The following is a 20,696-nucleotide window of genomic DNA, read 5'->3' as shown; positions in this document are numbered from 1 at the left end:
TCTCCACTTTGGAGAGGAATTGAGTTAGGGAGAGTAAAGATAAAAAGTTGACTCCCTAAGCCTACTCCACAGATGACCCTGTGCCATCTGAATCCATCCAATGTTGCTTTGAGAAATGTCAGTTTTGTGGCTGCTCTTTGAATTTCATTCAGAGTACCACTACTTTGGTATGTCTTTTCCTCTACTCCCTCCCCAGTTGTTAGTGCCTCCCTTGCTGAATTTACCTTGTGCTTATTTTCTAGTTTCATTGTATTTATTTGTACATGTCAATAGAATATAAGCTACTTGAGGGTAAGGGCTATTTTTTTTGTCTTTATATTGCCAATATTTAGCACAAATTTTGGCACATTTTTAAAAATTTGGAATGATTCTTTGATTTCCTTGGTATATAGAGCTTCCAGCAAAGAAACTCACTCTTTGAATGGAGGTTTGCCTCTGCTCTGCAACTTAAAAGTTAGAAAATTCATGAAGAGGCAGTTAGTATGCCCAGCAGTATGGGGCAGAGGTATCCAACACACCACACGGGCAATAATCCCAAGCCAGATTAAAGTGCAATTAGGAAATATTTCACAAAATAAAATAAACCAAAATAGAGATAGCATTACTTTTAAAAACTAAATTAATGTGTCGTACCTCTATTTCTTTTTTGAGTTTGAAACCACTGGTGTAGAAGATACAGAGATGGTTTTAGAGTCAGAGACACCTGGTAACAAAGCTCCCCTTTGACAATTCTCAGTACCTGACACATAGGAGATGCTTAATGAGTATTTGTTGATTGATTAATAGGAAATTAATGAGTCAAGGCAGAGTTTACAGGAGCTGGAATCTCTATTGGGGATGTATTCATAGATGCAAAGTAGATGCTCAAACTCATTTGCATGTGTTCATGTGAGTTACCTCTGTGAACCTGCTGTGTCCTAAATTCAGTCTCTGTGATCCAGTGCTATCGGGATCATTTTGGAGTTTTCCTTCCAGAATTTTATTTTTTCTTGGAGAGTTTTGTCTTAGAAAGTATTGGGGACACAGAAAAAGAGCCCTCTGTATGCATTTAACTAGTCACGCTATGGAGTTCCTTCCTTTGCCTGGTGCAGACTCAATAGTGTCACAATATTTTAGAACTGGTGGAGACTCTAGTGATCAATACATCCAATCCTCTTCATTCAATGACTTCTTCCTAGGAGGCATCCCATCTCTCTTCCTTTTTTTAATAACAGAAGTTTTAAGTTACTTTTCTAAATGATACTAGTGAGTGCCTGGGACTTCTTTAATTGCCTTTTTTGTGGTGGAGTGGAGGGAAGGAAGGTTAGATGAGCTCAACTGTTCATAAGTATGTCTAATAATGTCACTTTGTAATCTCAGGGCTTTTCTAGCCTCCCTTTGGAGATTTCTTTAGGCTAATGTTTATATTAAGAATTTTTGAACCTAACCAGAGGTGTCAAATATGTGGGAGCCATTTGCAACTCATAAGCACTTCCAAGCATGGCCAAACAAGATTAAAATATAATTCCTATTTGATTTTAATGCTTTTATATATAAACAAAAATAAATATTCGAGCATGTTCAGGTTTATAAGAACATGTGGCCCATAGGGACCCTTATATATGGGTTGGTGGCCCCCATTTCTATTTCAGTTTGACTCCACTGCCCTACATTAATAAAATCACAGATCCGGGAAGTAAATAAGGAAGGCAGTAGTAATATATCATGGTGGATGTGGTTTACAGCTCACTTAGATAAATCCACAGCACTTAATGAACCCTGGCACTAAGGAGATCAACAAAATATCTTCCTACAAAATAGTAACTAAATGGGAGCCAACACATACAGGAATTTTGCATACCATGCAAAAATAATTCATATGCTCATGGTTGTGCAAACTACACGTGCTAAGTGTAGAATGGAGAGGAAAGCATGGCCATACATCCAATGAAGTCCAACAGCTCTCAGAAAAGAGAAAACCAAACCTTTTCCATATGACATTTTGTTCAACTTCAAGCCAGGCCTTCTGTTCAGCTGGCATCTGACTGAACATCACGTCAGTGAGTCAGCCCTCCCTCACTAAAAACAAAGTCAAGTGCAAGTCATGTCATTATTTCTCTGATGGCGTGGTCTTCTTCAACAACGAAGGATGAACACATACATGTCAGTGAGTAAGCAATGTAGACTAAACACTGGCCATGCTAAGGGTCTTATACTTGGGCATTTTGGAGGAGATGCAAAAGCAATAGAAGACTGTTCCTTGGCTTTAAGTAATCTTCGGAGTTTACATAAGATTTTTGATAGAACTTATAAGCTGGGAAGGGATATTAAGAGGCCATCTGATTATCCATTGCCAGCCCCATCTCTGGGTGGTCACACATATCACCATGTGAATGTATATTCACTTACTATTGAGTATTTTGGGTTAATTATTTGCTTTAAAACCAGTGATTCTAAACCATTTTTTCAGTGTATCATAGATCTCTTGGCAGTCTTGTAAAACCTATGGACCTTTTCTCAGAATCATATTTTTTAAGAACACAAAATAAAATACAGAAAATATGAGATTACAAAAGAAACCATTTATGATAAAATATATTTATCAAAGTATTAAAAATAAAAACAAAACAAGATTCCAATCTCAGATTAAGAACCCATTCTTTAGACCATCCCATCATTGAATTTTTCATTGTTACAACAAACCAAAACCCTAAAACATTTCATCAAAACTTACATATATAACAGCCATGTCTGACAGTATGTATCACTGATGGGATCTATCACAGTCCACACTGGTATACAGCCTTCCTTCTAAAAGATCACTGGAACATAAGAAACATGGATCTAAAAATGGAAGGGACTTCATTTTGTTGTTCAGTTACGCCTGACTCTTTGTGACCCCATTTGGGGTTTTCTTGGCAAAGATACTTGATTAGTTTGCCATTTCCTTCTCCAGCTCATTTTATAGATGAGGAAACTAAAGTAGAGTTGAGAGAGTTGCCCAGCATCAGCCAGTAAGTGTTTGAAGCTAGATTTGAACTCAGGAAGATGAATCTTTCTCACTCTAGGCCCACACTCTATCCATTGAGTCACCTAGCTACTGAAGAGACTTCAGAGATCACCACTCCCAGTCCTTCACTTTACAGATGAGAAAATGGAGACCTGGGGAGTTTAAATGACTTTTCTAATATCAGAGTTAGTAAATATCTAAAATAGGGTTTGAACTCAGGTTCTGACTCCAGAGCTATCATTCTTTTCATTTTTCACAATCGCTTCTCCAAAACCAAGTTTGCTCATTACGCTCTGTGGTGGCAGCCTGGTAGCACAGTGGATAGAGCATTGGACTTGGAGACAAGAAGTACTGAGTTCAAATCCTGCCTCAGATAATAGCTGTATGACCCTCATTAACTTACTTAAACCTTTCTGCGCTTGTTGCTTCATCTGTAGAAAGGGAATAATAACATCTACTTCATAGAGTTGTAAGCATCAAAGGAGATAATAAAGTACTGTCTACAAGTTAGCTATTATTATCTTATTTTTTTCCCTGTTCTACTTTCTTCAGTCTGCTTTAGTTCATAGGCTCATAGCTTTAGAGATGAAAGGTACTATGAACATACCTTACTTCAGCCTATCAACAGAAATTGCATACAAGAAACTACAGTGGTCATTGTCAATAGGAAAGCACAGATAGCACTGTAAACCCATGTTTACCCTCGTATCTATTTAGCAGTTGAGGAAACTGAAGCAAAGAGTGATTAGGTGACTTGCCAAATATCACATAGCTATAAATGTTTCAGGTGGGATTTGAAGCAAAGTTCTCATGACTCTAAGTCCATGTATGTACAAGTCTTTCAATATTTCTCTGAATTTTTCACATTTGTCATTTCTGGTAAAATAAAACATAAATTGTTACCTTCACAAGGCACAACTGATGCAGTCATTTTGGTTCAGTCATGGGCAGCCACTTTCTTTCCAGTTGTTGATTTCTTCATTTGGCAGGGCTTCTGTTTTGCTTTACATTTTATTTTGATGTTTTTTTTCTCCATTATAGGATCCGATGTCTACCTTCTTCCAGTTTGGAGCTTCCATCCAGCAGCAAGCCACTATCATGATGAAAATCATGCAAGATTATGACTGGCATGTCTTCTCTGTGGTGACTACTACCTTTCCTGGCTACCGGGACTTCATTAGCTTCATCAAGACCACGGTAGACAACAGCTTTGTTGGCTGGGACATGCAGAATGTGATAACCCTGGATACTTCCTTTGGGGATGCCAAGACGCAAATTCAGCTAAAGAAAATCCATTCCTCTGTCATTCTGCTTTACTGCTCTAAGGATGAAGCCGTTCTGATTCTGAGCGAGGCTCGCTCCCTAGGCCTGACGGGCTATGATTTCTTCTGGATTGTTCCAAATCTGGTTTCTGGCAACACAGAGCTCATCCCCAAAGAGTTTCCTTCAGGCCTCATTTCAGTCTCTTATGATGATTGGGACTACAGTTTGGAGCAGAGAGTAAGAGATGGGCTGGGGATTATCACCACTGCTGCCTCATCCATGTTGGAAAAGTATTCATTCATTCCTGAAGCCAAGACCAGCTGCTATGGACAGATAGAGAAACCTGAGCTCCCACTGCATACTCTACACAAGTAAGAGGGACTCTTTTAATTAACACATGTGGATTGATGGGGTTTGGTTTAGAATATGACATTCCCCTCCTGGCTAATTTTAAGCAGTAGAATGCTTTTTGGCATACCAGCTCCCCCCCTCTTTTTTGTGGATGGGGGAAGAGAGTAGATAGGGAAAGAAGTGCTTTAGATACAATTTTTAATCTACTTCAGGAATTTCCAGTGAATAAGTTGCCTTAATCATTGCAGAGTGGTAACATCTCTAGCTTTTATTCTGAGAAACATGTTCAAGTGACTTGCTCAGAGTCCTGCTGCTAGTATGTATATATCAAAGGCAGGATTTGAACATAGATCTTGAATTGGAGAACAGTCATGTTGTTTCTGACCATACCACTAATAATACTGATTCCTATTTACATAGCCGTTTACAAGGACAGTATATTTTATATAAATTATCTCATTTGATAATCATTGATATTTGCAAAAATCACAAAAGGTTTTATACAATTTCATCATTTGAGCCTCACAGAAACCAGTGAAAAATGTGCTACTCTTATTATTGTTCCCATGTTATAGTTGTAGAAACCATCTCAGGGAAGTCAATCCCATGGTCGCATATCAGTTTCAGTGGCAGAGTCTGAACCCAGATACACTTGATTTCAGGTGTTATGCTTACTTGTCTATATCCCATTGCTTTATCCTATACCTGTGACCTAGGGCCAAGACTGTTAGATTCATATTAAAAATAAGGCAAATGAGGCAAAAAGGCTTACCTTAAATGGCTTACCTAGAATAATCCAACTAATAATTAGTCAAACTTCAACTTGAACCCTTATCATAAAGTCATAGATCTAGGAACTCTAGGGGCCATCTCTTATGGCCTCATTTTACAGATGAAGAAACTGAGGCCTACAGATCATTATCAGTGGTGAGATCTGAACCCAGGTCCTCTAACATGGTCTAGAGTCACTTCTCTTTTCACTGTGACACACAGATCTGATTCAAAATGTGCAACAGTACCTGATTAGAATTTATCCTGGTCATTCCCTGTCATATAGCTACATCTGTTTAAAGATTTAAATCAATATTTATGATTGGACTGGAGTTGGAGTCAGGATCACCATGGTTAAAATACTGCCTCAGATACTAGTTATATGACTCCCTTGCCCTCATTTCCCTCATCTCTAAAATGAGGGAGTTGGAGTCAATGGCCTCTATCGTCCTTTCCACCTCTTTATTATCCTATGATCCCATAAAGCTCAGCCAAATAGCAATGTTTAAAGAGATACTAAAACTGTACACTCTTAAAGGAGAAAACTCTGAAATTCCTCTTGTGCCTTTTATCCAGGGACCTTGTATTCAAGGGAACACAATTGTTATTTGGAAAGCACAGATGTCATAAACTCATCCTCAAACTTTCATTGAGTTTTAAATCCGTTATACTTTAGTGATATTACCTAATGGACTTACTTAATATCAGAGTTGGGGATGGGGGGAGTTATGCTCCTTCATGCTTGAAATCACAGACTGAAAATGAAGTCATACATTAAAAAAAAATTCACTGCTTGTTTCCATTTCTTTTCATGGTGACCTCCTTAAAGATATTGTTTCCAATTGTCATTTTCTATACTCTGAGTCACTTCTAAATTCTCAGGAATTAAGCTCAGATGAATTAAGGCCTGACATAGATACCCATGTGGAAGCAGTGTTTCTACATCCATCCAGACCAAAAAAGAAGCCAGACTAATGAGTTCTCTCTGCTGATAATGAGACTTGCCTTGCAGCTGGAATATTTGGGAATTTTGATAGAAACATTAGTCAATTTGCAGGCAATGGAAATATAATTTTTATGGGGGAAAGAGAAGCAGTGAGTGATGAATGGCTCACCATTCAGATTTCTTCACAATTACCACCCCTTGGCTCCCTTCTCTAAAAAATACCTGCTGGTATGAAATCTGGCTATATTATTTCCAGAGGTTCTGCTTTTGAATGCAATAATTTTATAAGTGGCATTTCAGTTCCACAGAAGCAATATAGCAAGTGTGGTAAATCATCTCTCTGCACCAGTACTGGGTCTACTGGGTTGGCATTTATTGAAATGTCACTCAGTCAAGAGATAACTGATACCCACCCAGGAAATGCAGTTGGTTGGTAGCCAGGTGACCTTCTCCCTAGGGCTACTCATTGCAGGTGGCACATTACATCTAGGCATGAAGATGGTTCTTCGTTTTGTCCAGTGAAGATTGGAATCCACTTTTCCTCCCAGTTCATTTCAAGCTGAATAAGCTCCAGGGAAAGCTGTTACAAGGTCAAGGAGATGGAGTCGGGGTCAGGATTGAAGGATGCTTCAATTTGGTGGTAGCCCAAGATAATTAGCACTCCTTAGTCTGGAGAAGAAGAGGGATTATGATCAAAGTTGATAAGATTATGAAGGAAACACAGAAAGAGTGAACAAAGACTTACTTAGCTGGATTTTAGTATGTTAGGAGTAGATAGTATGCCTCAAAGTCTGCATGAGTTCCATTTAAGAAATATAAAAGAAGCTTCAACTTTACATCACAAGGAGTAAACTTTTAGAACTTACTGTTAGAATGCTAATTTTTGCATGCACACATGTACATATATATATACATATATACATACACATATATGATAACTTTAAGCTTTTCAAAGTTTATACAGTATTTTATTTATTCCTCATAGAAACCTTATGAAGTGCGTGGTCTTAGTACTTGCATTTTACATATGTGGAAACTGAGGTTCTGAGGGTTTAAGTGACTTATCCAGAATCTCTTAACTAACAAGGATTTGAGATAGGATTTGAATCCAGGGTAACCTGAATACCAGACTAGTTCTCTATCTACTATACCATGCTATTTCTCATACCTAATAGCAAAGTGGTTCTATGATAGACTGTGGAAGCCACACCTCTTCACAAAATGTTTATTAGTGGGTTACTTGGACTTTGGGAGCAATATCATTTCTTGTATTCTCATTGAATTTGGATACAATTACAATGACCTGTTCTGCTCGGGGATGAAAATAGAACCTAAAATTCTCACTGGAAAGACATGGGTATGAAGTCACCATGATCCTATTCATATTCCTGCAGTTTCCACAATAGCAAAGGGGAGAGAGAGAGGAATGCAGATAAGGAAGAAATTGTGAAGGGGAAGAAGTTCTTTATGTTGAATATTCTGGGTTTTTACCAAAAGCACTTTGAAAAAAGCAGTCAGCAATTTTTGAAGTTCAAAAATAGCTCAGCCATATTATGTAACGCACTCTTTGCTACTGCAGTTATTAAACATCTGTTCTCCCGCCAAAGCACAGAACATATCCATGGGTAGCTACCATTAATGTGAATGGAAGCTCTTACCTGCCATAACAGTACTGCCCTCTGATTGAGACTGTTCATCTTACACAAAAAACTTGTCTATTTCGTGCGTTGACAGGCCCTTGGTGCAGATCCAAGTGAAGAGGAAAATTGCACAGATTCCGGACTACAAATAAAACCATTGTTTTACTCTCTACTGTTTCCATCTAATATTGTTCGACATAGCCTGATATTAGCCATTATGTTGACCCACACACAGAAAAACCACCGTATACATATTAGGCAAGAAAGTTGATAATCCTCTCTCTCTGTCTCTCTGTCTCTGTCTGTCTGTCTCTGTCTCTCTCTCTCTCTCTCTCTCTCTCTCTCTCTCTTTTTCTTTTCTTTTCTCCTCTCCCTCTCCTTCCCTCACTCTGTCTTGTCTTCTCCCTGATTTGAAAAATTAGTGATAATAGAATACCTAGAAACAGAGCCTTCCCTGCCAGCTTAGCCCTGTGTAGAGGTCTTTCGTTATGGTGAAGTAGAGGTGGGTAAAGGAAGTATTGAATGAAATATGAGACATGTCCATAATTTTGTGAGAAAGCCTAAGAAGATCTTTGAGGTTTTTCCTCATATTCTTCCCTTTTGTGCATGAAGATTTATAACGTGTATCATGGACATTCTGTTCCAGGTTGCTTATCGTCATCATCGTCATCATCAAATAAGGTTCATACAGGCATTGTTAGATGATGGTGATGTTGATGTTAATGCCACTGTTTCGAGAATCTCTGATTTTGTTAGTGTTGAACTTCCCCCAGCAACACAACATCGACAGGGGCAGCCAGGTGGGACAAGTGGTTGGAATCCTGGCCTGGGAGTCAGGAAGTTCTGAGTTCAAAACCAATACAATATACTTGTCTACCAGGACCACTACTTAAACTTCTACTAGTTGTGTGATCTTGGGTAAGTTACCTAACCTTTGTTTGCCTCAGTTTCCTTGATTATAAAATAAGGATAACAATAACACCCACTCTCAGAGTTATTGTGAGGCTCAAATGAGATATTTGTAATGCCTTGGCATAGTTTCTGGCATATAGTAGCCATATAAATGCTAATTCCTTCCTTCCTTCCTTCCTTCCTTCCTTCCTTCCTTCCTTCCTTCCTTCCTTCCTTCTTTCTCTTTCTTTCTTTCTTTCTTTCTTTCTTTCTTTCTTTCTTTCTTTCTTTCTTTCTTTCTTTCTTTCTTTCTTTCTTTCTTTCTTTCTTTCTTTCTTTCTTTCTTTCTTTCTTTTTCTTCCTTTCTTAACCATAACTTGATAGTCCTAAAGAATGTCATAAGAGTATGAAGAAGTGACATTGTTTTCCTGTGGTCACACAGGTAGTAATTATCTGAGATAAAATTTGAACCTAGTTCATCCTGACTTCAAGTACAGCACTCTCTACAGCATCAACACACACACACACACTTTATTTTTTTGTCTCAATCTCTAATTTCTTTGGTTAAAGGGAACTGCTAATGTACAAATTCCTTTTACCCAATATGGGTCAGGTCCTGTTCTCTGATTTGGAGGCTTTGGGAGATTAAAGGACTATCTCAAGCTCACACAGACAGCTTGGGTTATAGGCACGGGTCCTTCTGACTCCGAGATCAGATCTCTCTTCACTCACTGAATTGACAGATAAGGTTTTTCAAAGAGCTATATGTATCTTGTTATTTATTTGATCATAGTTGCTTGCAGTATTTAGTTCATAAATTCCAGATTGTCCTATATGCTTACTTTTTACCTTCAGTTTTGTAACAGGGGAAGATTTGATACTAAACATGTTTCCTTAGCTACAAAACTAGGATTATAAACTTGCTTTAAAGAGTTTTTGTGACGAAAGACCTATGTAGACTTTACAGGGTGTTCCAAAAGTTTCAGTGCAGCTTTGACCATTTGGAGCTTAATTTATTTCTACAGGACATATTGCATAAATCTGGGGAGTTAGTATTACTTGTTATTCATTCTAGGTGAATATTTTTTCCTCTAAGTTTGAATTTAAGTACCATTTGTCTTGCCAAGGATGAAGTTGTTAGACGGTAATAGTTACAGAAGAATAATTGTAGAACTTTTCTCAGATCAATATTCTCTTCATTAGTAAATCATTTTGCAGAAAATCTCTCTAAATTTCAAATCATAGAGAATTAAAAAAAACTGGAAGAACCTTTATTAGACTCAAAGAAAGTGCTTAATGTATCCTCATTGAATAGAAAGCTAGATAAACAAGATGGGGAAGAGAAGAACAGACATATCGCCTCTTAAACATCTTTCCTATTCTTGGGGAAATTGTGAGTTTTCCATTTGAGGAAAGTCATCCTTTTGTGATGATAAGAATTTTTTTTTCTGGTTTAAAAAATGTTGGTATTTTATAGGTTTACATCATCTTAATTTCCATATCTTTCCATCCTTTTCCTTTACTCATGGAGTCCACACCATAGCAAAGAATTAAAAACCAAGGTGGAAGAGAGAAAGCTGTTGACCATAAATAACCAACAAACTAACCAAGTCTTACATCAAATGCAGTTTTCTACATTCATAGTCCCTCCCCTCGGAGAAAAATACTGACGGGTACTTATGTCTTCTTTAGGACTGAGTTATTATGTTTATATGGCATTCAGGGTTTTTTTTGTTGTTGTTGTTCTGTTTACATTATCATACACACACACACACACACATACACACACACACACAGAGCTTTTCTGGTTCTCCTTACTTCTCTTAGGATCAGTTCATAGAGCTAACTCGTTCTTAAGCAACTCCTGGATGTAATTCAAGGTTCTGTCTTTAGGTAGCAATTTGGTATAGTAGAAATAATGCAGGATTTATAATAAAAGTGCTAAGGTTTAAATCACAGTGCTATTATGAACTACCTGTGTAACCTTGGGCAAGACATGTAATTTCTCTAGGCCTCAGTTTCCTTTTCTGTAAAAGGAGGTCATTGGACTAGATGTCTTCTAAACCAATCATTTTAGGATCCTAGGTCTAAGACAGAATCTTCTCCAGGAATGAGAACAAAGTATATGGAGAAAATGATCAGATAAAAGGCATTTTAAAAGTCACGTCAGTGCCATCCTGAAACTGTTTCAGGCTCTGTTTTCAATACAAAGTCAGAAAAAAAGTAACTGTTTTGCTTGCCTTTTAGAAGGCTGAATTAAATTTGGTTGGTTTGTTCTTATTTAATAACTGTTATCACTGTTGATTTTTCATTTGAAAGATGTCGGTTAAAAAAATTTGCTCGGTTCAGTGTTCTGAGGTTGCTGGAACCAGTAAAAATTCTCTTGGGTAAATGTGATAACTCTCTGCAAATATTTATCTGTAGAATCTCAATTTGCTTGACAAACATGACTGGTAATGGCATCAGGACCCCAAGAGGACGTCAGGCATCTAGGACTTTGGAGGAGCTAGTGCTGTGTCTCACATTAGGACCTGATACAATCTTGTCCCCAGCTTTGTGAGTAAAGAGCACATCCAAATGGCAAACAGTCTGGTCAGAAACCCTCTGGGGGCATGCTCTTTGAGGGCAGCCCGAGATGTGTGTGGTGGGGAGAGAGGGAGGGAGGGAGTAGGTACTACAACACATCTCTGAATAAATGCCTTTCCTAGCACTCCTTTGGTGTCACAGACCTGGGAGAGGCTAGTCATCATCACTGTGGGTTGAGCTCTGAAACAAAGACAATAACTTCACTTCATGATTGGTTCCATTTATTTCTGTTCTCCCGGAACAGAGCCCTCCATCTTTTGGCTGTTGATCAAATATGCCAACCCAGCAATGGAAGTCAATCACTCTGATGATTGAATGAATGTTTCAACAAATTATAAGTCCCAATACTAGGAAACTTAAAGAGTTCAAAGGTGGCATGAATTGAACTCTAGGTAAAATGCCAGTTAGAATATTTGGGGAGTCATGTGCTAGGCATAATTGCTACCTAAGTGTGATGAGAAAGAAACCGAGGAGTCTAACTTCTTGAAATGTTGTATATCGATGCAGAAGTCTGATCTATTTTCCCCTGGTGTTGAACACATGAAAAGTTCCACTTTGGTACTTTATTCTCAAGGGATAGTTGGCATGTGTCAGTAAATTACTATGTTCATGTAGCAACAGAATGAATTGAGGATCTTTCTCCTCTTCCCACAAGGGTTGGGGAGTTGCTCCAGTGGAACATAGGCCTTTTGAGGACAGAGACTGTGCTTCATTTTATTGTTATATGCTTTAAACTTTGCATACGTTAAGTGCTTAATAAAGAATTCATTTCGAGTTTGTTGGCTGTTTAAAGTATAGTATAATGCAAAGAGTACTGGTTTTGGATCCAGAGGACCTGGAGTCATATCCTGCCTCTGACCCTTACTCCCTGTATAACCTTGAGCGAGTTCTATAAACACCAAGTATACTTATCCATTCATCCAAACATCATCCCAGGGTCCCAGTATCCTCATCTGTTAAATGAAAGGATTGTATCAAATGACTTCTGATATTGTTTCAGTTCTATATCTATGATCCTGTGGTATTAAAATCCACATTTTTTTAGACATCAAAGAGAATGAAGTCCATTTTCTAACATTAGATATTTATTATTTTTCAGTCATGTCCAACTCTTTTTGACTCCATTTGGGGTTTTCTTGACAGATACTGGAGTGGTTTGCCATTTCCTTCTTAGAAGAGAAACTGAGGCAAATAAGATTAAGTGACTCACTCAGGATCACACAGTTAGTAAGTATTTGAGGCCAGATCTGAATTTCCAAAGATTAGTCTTCAGACTCCATTGCAACACCTAGCAGCCTAATAAAATTAGATATAGGAAATATTTAAAGGTTTTCACAAGATAGTATTATTATTGTTCAGTCATTCGTTCTGTCTGACTTTTCTATCCTCCACTATCCCAGATTAGTAGTTTTTCTAGAATCAACAACCAAGGAATGTTTGTTGACCTTACATTCAAGGCAATATCCCAGATATTCTAGGACATACAAAAATATAAAGAAATATAAAACGTGATCTCTGCCCTCTAGGAACTTATAATCTAGTTAAATTAGACAGATAAGTCATGCATGCATGAAAAGGTAAACAATGATATAATAATTAAGTTTGACAATAAGATAGCAAAGCAAGTGTTATCACCTGATAAAATTCCAAGTGAATGGTATAGGTAGTAAGTACATAAATTTAAAGAGATTGATCATTATAGGCTAGAATGGCATGAGAAGACTTCATTGAGCTTGAACCAAGCCTTGAAGAATGTGTAGAGTATGTATAGTTAGACAAGGAATTGGAACAAATTCCCCAATTCTAACCAAACTCTGGGAAACATCACAGTTCATGTCAAAAAATCAAATCAAAACAAACCTGAACATCAACAATAGGACAAAAGAACCATTTGAACTAAAAAGGCAGCTGCAGAGTATACAGCATAATTACTTTTCAGGAAGCTCTTGGAGAAGAATAGGGAGGTCAGGTGCCCAAGCATGCATTCATTTCCAAGATGCCCTTTGGCTACTTCCCTTAAAGTTTTGATTTCTGGCATGGTCTCAAATATATAATGCAGATGCCCTCAAGTGGTTATCTCTTCATCTGAGAGTTGAAGGAAGATCTTTCTTTTTAGGTTAAAACTCTAGATGACCAGAACTGCCTTCTGTAAGCTGTCTCCATCTTTTCCTCAGGTTCATTTCTCTTCTTTTTCCTATATCCACTGTCTGGATATGGACTGTCTGTTTTTGTTGTTCGGTCGTGTCTAACTCTTCATCACCCCATTTGGGGTTTTCTTGGCAAAAAGACTGGAGTGGTTGGCAATGCCCTTCTCCAGCTCATTTAACAGATGAGGAAATAGATATAAATAGGATTAAGAGACTTACCCAGTCACAAGCTAGTAAGTGTCTGAAACCAGATGTGAACTCAGGAAGATGAGTTTTCCTGATGCCAGGCCTGGCACTCTATCCATTGCACCATCTAGGTGCCTCTGTTTACTGTCTGTACTTGTGCGAACATTATTATTCTGGACCAGAACAATCTCCAAGGGCCTCTCAGTCTGGCATGAGTTCTGAAGATGCTAGACTGGTGTATGTTCCTTGGCTGCATAAAATGAATTTGACATGTGAGCTAGAACAGACTACATTTTCTGTTGGCATTGAAATCTAATACATAACCCAAAGGAATCATTGACAATCCACATGCTACTGCCCTATCACCAATCATTAGTTTGCTAACAACGGTATTCATTTGGTTAAGTTTTGCTAAAATAAAGGAAGTAAACAAATACTGTTCAGTTTATTGCATGATAGAGTGGGTTATTCTCTTGATTGTCAAAGCCAGGACAAAAAATTCTTTGTGTTTCTCAAGTAATTAAATTAAGTTAAACTAAACCAACAAGCACGTATTAAGCACCTGCTGTGTGCCAGACACTGAGAATATAAAGTAAAAACCAACCAGAAAAACCTGCTCCTGTCCTGAGAAGTTGGGGATTTTCTACATGAGGAAAGGAGTAGGACCAACATATAAAAAGATAAATGCAAAACATACAATACAATACAATACAATATCTCATCTATCTATCTATCTATCTATCTATCTATCTGTCTGTCTGTCTCTGTCTATCTATTTATCTATCTATCTATCTATCTATCTATCTATCTATCTATCTATCTAATCTATCTATCTATCTATCCACCCATTTGAGGGAGGACTTTACCCACTAGGGAAACCAGAGAACTCATATAATCCCTTGTTTCCATTCAAATTGCATCTTCTAAAGAAGCCTTTCCCGATACCCTCACCTTGTACTGCTGTCCCTCCAAAATATATTTTGTACTTAGTTTGTATGTATTATTTATCATGTCTCTTATCACAGAATATAAGCTTTCTGAGAGCAGTTATTTTTCATTTGAATCTTTGTATTCTTACCACATTGCTTGTGGAACTTAGTAGGAACTTAATATTATGACTTGACTAATCAATTAGGAAACATATTTTGTAGAAGAAGGAAACTAAGGTGAGCCTTGAAGGGAGTTTGGGGTCCTCAGAAGAAGAGGTGAGGAGAGAAAGCATCCCAGGAATGGAAACCAGACTAGTCAAAGATATAAAGGTTGAAAGTTAGAAAGTTAAGTTCAGGGAACATCAAATTAGACGTGTTTGGCTGAAATGTAGAAGGCATGTGTAATGTGCACCTTGAGGCAAAGTAGAATGTATAATTAGCTTGGGAAATGAGGTTAGAATCAGATTGCAAAAGATTTTAAATATCAGACAGATGGACTATTATTATTATAACACAAGAAGTCAGTATTAAGTAACGGATGGGGATGTTTCTTGGGCTAAATTTTTAGTGCAAAATTGTGTTCAGGGTTGTGGATTTCTTTATTCATTAGATCTGTCATTTATTAGGAATTAAATGGGTTCACAGCACTGTATTAAGCACAGTAGGGAATATAAATGAAACAGGAAGTAGAATATCTACTGTCAGTGTTTATAGTTTAATTAAGAGATCTTACAGATAGATGTGGTATGACCAAATAAGAGTATGAGAGGGAAGCAGCCACCAATTCTTTCAGAGGGAATAAATAAAGGACAATATATGTATCAATGTTAACTCCTTTAATTCTGGTTAGCCCCTCTGCTTCTAGAGGGTATTAATTTTCATTCACATTTTTTACTGCTAGTTTAGAGCATACTAAATCAGAGATTACTGTGGGTTGAAACAGTGTAGGAAGATTTCACAGGAGAAGTAAAACTTTACTGAAGCTTTGTAAGATTGGATAGGTAGACATGGAAATGGGGACATTCTCTGACTTCAACTCAGTTATGAGAAACATGTATTGGGGTGTGTGTGTGTGTGTGTGTGTGTGTGTGTGTCTGTGTGTGTGTGTGTGTGTGTGAGAGAGAGAGAGAGAGAGACAGAGAGACAGAGAGACAGAGAGACATAAACAGACAAAGAGACAGAGAGAGCATTTTAATTAGAAGTCAACAAAAGATTTTTACAGTATGATTATTTTCTAGTAGCATTTGGATCAGGGTAGAAGCAACCTGTACCATGACCCAGCTTCTCCACAAGCCGAATCAACTTAGTATATATCAGTATTGTTAACTTTACTTCCTTTTATCAGGCAACAATAGAAAAGTTTGGATTTGTAGAGTTAAAACACACACACACACACACACACACACACACACAAACCATCCTCAGGGTTTCTCACTTTTCTGCCTTTAATTTACACTGCTCCTCAATCTAAAATGCCCTCGTCACCCTCCCCAATCTATCCAAATTCTGCACATAATTCAAGACCCATCTCAAATGCTGCCTTCCCTATGAAGGTTTCCCTGATTATCTCAACAGGAAATGATCCATGACCTATTCTGGCACTTCTAACTCTCCCTGAAGTCACTTGGCATCTTTCTTATTTCACTCTGATGGTTCTATGTTTATGGTTATTTGGTTATTGTTATTGATACCATTATCTCTCTGTAGACTCATTGAGGGCAGGGACCATGTTTTATCCTTCTTATGTCTCCTAGAGTATTTTTACTGCAGTAGGTATTAATACATAGTTGTTGAATGAAATTAAATAAATGAAAGAATGTAAAGTAGATTCGAGAAGAACTTGGTGACTCCCAAGTTGTTGAACACTAGAATAGGTGACTGGCAAGATTTCAAGAACTCACCCCAAGGAGACATATCAGGAGAGCAATTTGGTACTATGGCCAAAGGGCTATAAAAATGTACATGCCCTTTGACCCAGTAATACTGTATCCCAAAGAGTTCATAAAAATGGGAAAAGGACCCACATGTAGAAAAATATTTATGACAGCTCTTTTGGTGGTGGTAAAGAACTGGAAATCAAGGGGATGCCCATCAATTGGGGAATTACTGAACAAGTTGTGGTATATGAATGTAATGGAATAATAATGTGCTGTAAGAAATGACGAAGAGGTGGACTTCAGAAAAATCTGGAAAGACTTATATGAACTGGTACTGAATGAATTGAGCAGAGCCAGGAGAACATTACACAGTGCCAACCACAGTGTGCAAGGACTGTTCTTGATAGACATAACCCTTCACAGCAATGCAAGGACCTATAACATTTCCAAAGGATCCATGATGAAAAATGGCATCCACATCCAGAAAAAGAATTATGAAGTTGGAATGCAGAATGAAGCAGACTATTTTCTAATAATTTTGGAGAAAAAAAACAGGAGACATATCTATCTGGGGTTAATTTAGGTCGGGTCTTACCTCTATAAACCACATAATGAGTGAACTGGCTTCTCAACAGTTAACTTTTACTAAATAAAAATAGGGAGTAATTTATAGGAGATTGAGTTGAGTGTCATGGACAAAATAGTGTGATATTATTTGGGTGTCAAGATTCTGGGGTGAGAGATTTATTGAGGCAAAAATATGGGATTTGACAGTTGTCCAAGTACATAGGTGAAAAGAATGGAGGAGGAAAACCACTGAAGAAAATGGGAGAGGGAGAAAGTGGCCTATATCATAGCTACTTTTATTTTGTCTCACATCACATACCTGATAAATGAGACAGTTAAAAAGTATCTATGATGTATGAAGAATAATATCAGAAATACATAGTTCACAAGATACAAAATCTAAGAATGGATCCAGTAGTAAAATCTATGACCTCAGTGAACTACACAACAGTGTACCAAGTTAATTTAGTAAGATGATCTAGAACCCCTAAGATAACTTTAATCTCAGAGATATCACTAAGACTTGGTGAGATGAGATCCATAACTGGAATATGGCTATGGTTAGGGGTAATTTATTAAATAGAAGTATAATGGGTAAAAGGAGTGTAGTAGCAACATATGTTGATCAATCACTCAACAAGTAATTGTTAATCATTCACTCTGTGCCAAATAATATTCTAAACACTGACAATATAAAGGAAAAAAAAAAGAAAGTAGTCCCCACCCTCAAGCATTTTGCATTTTATAGGAGAAGAAAACATATATATGCATACAAAATAATACGAGGCAATCAAGCAGTCTCTTGAAGCTTAGGGAAAATCAGGAAAAACCTAAGGTAGAAGGATACATTTAATCTAATCTTTGTAGCTCTCATTTTTTGAAGTAATCTAATGATTCTAAGAAGTGGAGGTGGAGAAAGAATGCATTCTAGGCAATAGGGACATCCCATGCATATGTACATACATATATGTATATAGAGAGCGTATGTGTCTAAATATATGTTATATATGTATGTATCTCCATCTATCCAGCCATCTATCTATTTATCTATGTATCTGTCTATCTATCTATCTTTCTAACTATAGAGGGAGATATGAGTAGTCTGTATAGAGATGATGAGCAAACCTATAAAAATGATGGAATATGGACATGGTCCTTTATGCTTGAAAAAGACCAAATTGATATCCCTATGCTGGGGTCAAAGTACAGTGTGTCCAAGGGTAGCTGATGAGACCAATGTGAACTTGGAAGGCTCTATCACAGGTCAGGCACAAATAGTACATATGAACACTTGGAATGGAATGGATAAAATCACTAAGAGAGAAAAGAGGGTCAGGAACAGAATTTTACAGCAAATTCAAAGGAGACAGGAAAAGAATGATCAGATAAGGAGGAAGCAAATTAGGAGAGAATAGTGTTATGAAAACCCAGAGAGGACAGTATCCAAGAAGAGAGGGTGATCAATAGTTGCAAATGCTTCAGAGTAGTCAAGAAGGTTGAGAATTGAAAAAAAGACCATTAAACTTGACAATTAAAAATCATTGACAACTTTGGACATTTCAATTGAATGATTAAGTTGGAAAGCTATATTGCACAGAGTTGAGAGGTGAGAAGAGGGCCCAGGAGATAGAGATAAGGGGGAATAAGCTTTTTCAAGGAGTTTGACTGTGAAAGGGAAGAGAGATTTAGGATGACAGCTTGAACCAACTGTATGGGTCAAACAAGGATTTTTAAGGGTAGAGGAGACCTTACCATGGTCATTGGCATTAGGAAATACATTAATAGCTAGGGAGAGATTTTGTATTATGGAGAAGGAGGGATGATTGCAAAATCAATCTGCTGGATGATTCAGAAGTTAATGGGTTCAAGGGAACAAGTAAATATTTCAGCCTTACTGAAGAGAATCTCATTTCTTTCTTCCACAAAGGAAGAGTGAATGGGGGATGAGATTAAGGGGTTTTGAGATGTATAGTAAGGGGCACAAGAAAACTCATAGGAAATGCCCTCTGTTTAATTAGTGAAGTTTTAATTCATATTAGAAAGTACAGGAACTAGAGGGAAGAAGCATAATGAAGAAGCATAGAGGGAGAAACAGAAGTAATTATATCACTGAATAATAATACAGACCACCTGGGCAGAAAGAAAAAGAGAAAAAATGAGTTAAGGAAACAGATTACAAGGCTGGAACAGAGGCATGGCAAAGATGTGATGGGGGACTTTATTCAGAAATTCAGTGAAAGTCTTTCTTGCTTAAGCAGAAGTTGGTAACTTCTTGACTTGCCTTTATGATGGTTTCATCCTTATAAAAGCAGAGAAAGCAACAAAGGTAAATTCTATTCTAGATAAGGTTCTCTCTAAAGGGGAAGAACAGGTTGTTGAAATGGAAATTCAGGGAGCTTCCGTGGGGAAAGTGGCCACAACCTCTCAGAATTTATCATAGATAAAAAGCAAAGCCAGGCATTATGTACCCTGGATTTTAGGAGAGGGAATTTCAAAGTCTTCAGAAGAAGGATGGTTGGATACCATGGACCCAAATTCTGTAGGGGTAGCTAGACAATAAGGGATGGGAATATCTTAAAAATGAAATTCTATGGTCTAGCCCTACCAGATCTCAAATTGCAGTACAAAGCAGCAATTATCAAAACCACTTGGTACTGATTAAGAAACAGAGGGGGAGACCAGTGGAATAGGTTAGGTGTTCAAGACACAGAAGTCAATACATATAGCCATCTATTGTTTGATAAACCCAAAAACCTCAGTTTCTGGGATAAGAATTCACTGTCTGACAAAAATTGCTGGGAAGACTGGATAACAGTGTGGTGGAAACTAGGCATAGACCACTGCCTGACAGCATACACAAGAATAAAGTCTAAATAGATATATGATCTAGGCATAAAGATTGATACTTTAAACAAATTAGTGGGGCAAAGAATAGTGTATTTGTTAGATTTATGGAGAGTGGAGAAATTTTTGACTAAGCAAGAGAGAGAAAACATTATGAAGTGCAAAATGGATAATTTTGATTAAATGAAATTGAAAAGTTTTTGCACAAAAAACCTCAATGCGACCAAGATTAAGAGGGAAGCAGAAAACTGGGAAAGAATTTTTGCAACTAGTGTCTGTGATAAAGGCCTCATTTCTAAAATATTTAGAGGACAGAGTGAAATGTACAAGAACACAAGTCATTCTCCAAGTGATAAATGGTCAAAAAATATGAACAGGCAGCTTTTAGAAGAAGAAATTAAAGCTATCTGTAGTCATATGAAAAATGCTCTAAATCACTATTGATTAGAGAGATTCAAATCAAAACAACTCTAAGGTAAGATTGGCTAACATGATACAACAGGAAGAAGACATATGTTGGAGAAGATGTGGGAGAGTTGGAACACTTATTCATTGTTGGTGGAGCTGTGAGCTGATCCAGCAATTCTGGAGAGCATTTTGGAACTATGCCCAAATGGCTACAAAAATGTGCATTCCCTTTGACCCAGCAATACCGCTTCTAGGACTGTATCCCAAAGGGATCATAAAAATAAGGAAGGTTCCCACATGG

General features: G+C 37.5%; 1 protein-coding gene across 2 annotated transcripts in view; it reads left to right on the top strand.

Annotated features, from left to right (window-relative positions):
• The window catches only part of GRIN2A (glutamate ionotropic receptor NMDA type subunit 2A), a 506,391-nt gene that overhangs the window by 300,481 nt on the left and 185,214 nt on the right, over positions 1-20,696 (top strand). For both annotated transcript variants that reach the window (XM_072608879.1, XM_072608870.1), the window contains exon 4: positions 4,031-4,623. In XM_072608879.1, coding sequence (XP_072464980.1) covers positions 4,031-4,623 — 593 coding nt within the window. The remainder of the gene's footprint in view (positions 1-4,030; positions 4,624-20,696) is intronic.

Source organism: Notamacropus eugenii, chromosome 1 (genome assembly GCF_028372415.1).
Source record: "Notamacropus eugenii isolate mMacEug1 chromosome 1, mMacEug1.pri_v2, whole genome shotgun sequence".
Taxonomy (NCBI): Eukaryota; Metazoa; Chordata; class Mammalia; order Diprotodontia; family Macropodidae; genus Notamacropus; species Notamacropus eugenii.
The sequence above is the reverse complement of the archived record's forward strand: the minus strand, read 5'-3'. Positions and strand labels throughout refer to the sequence as shown.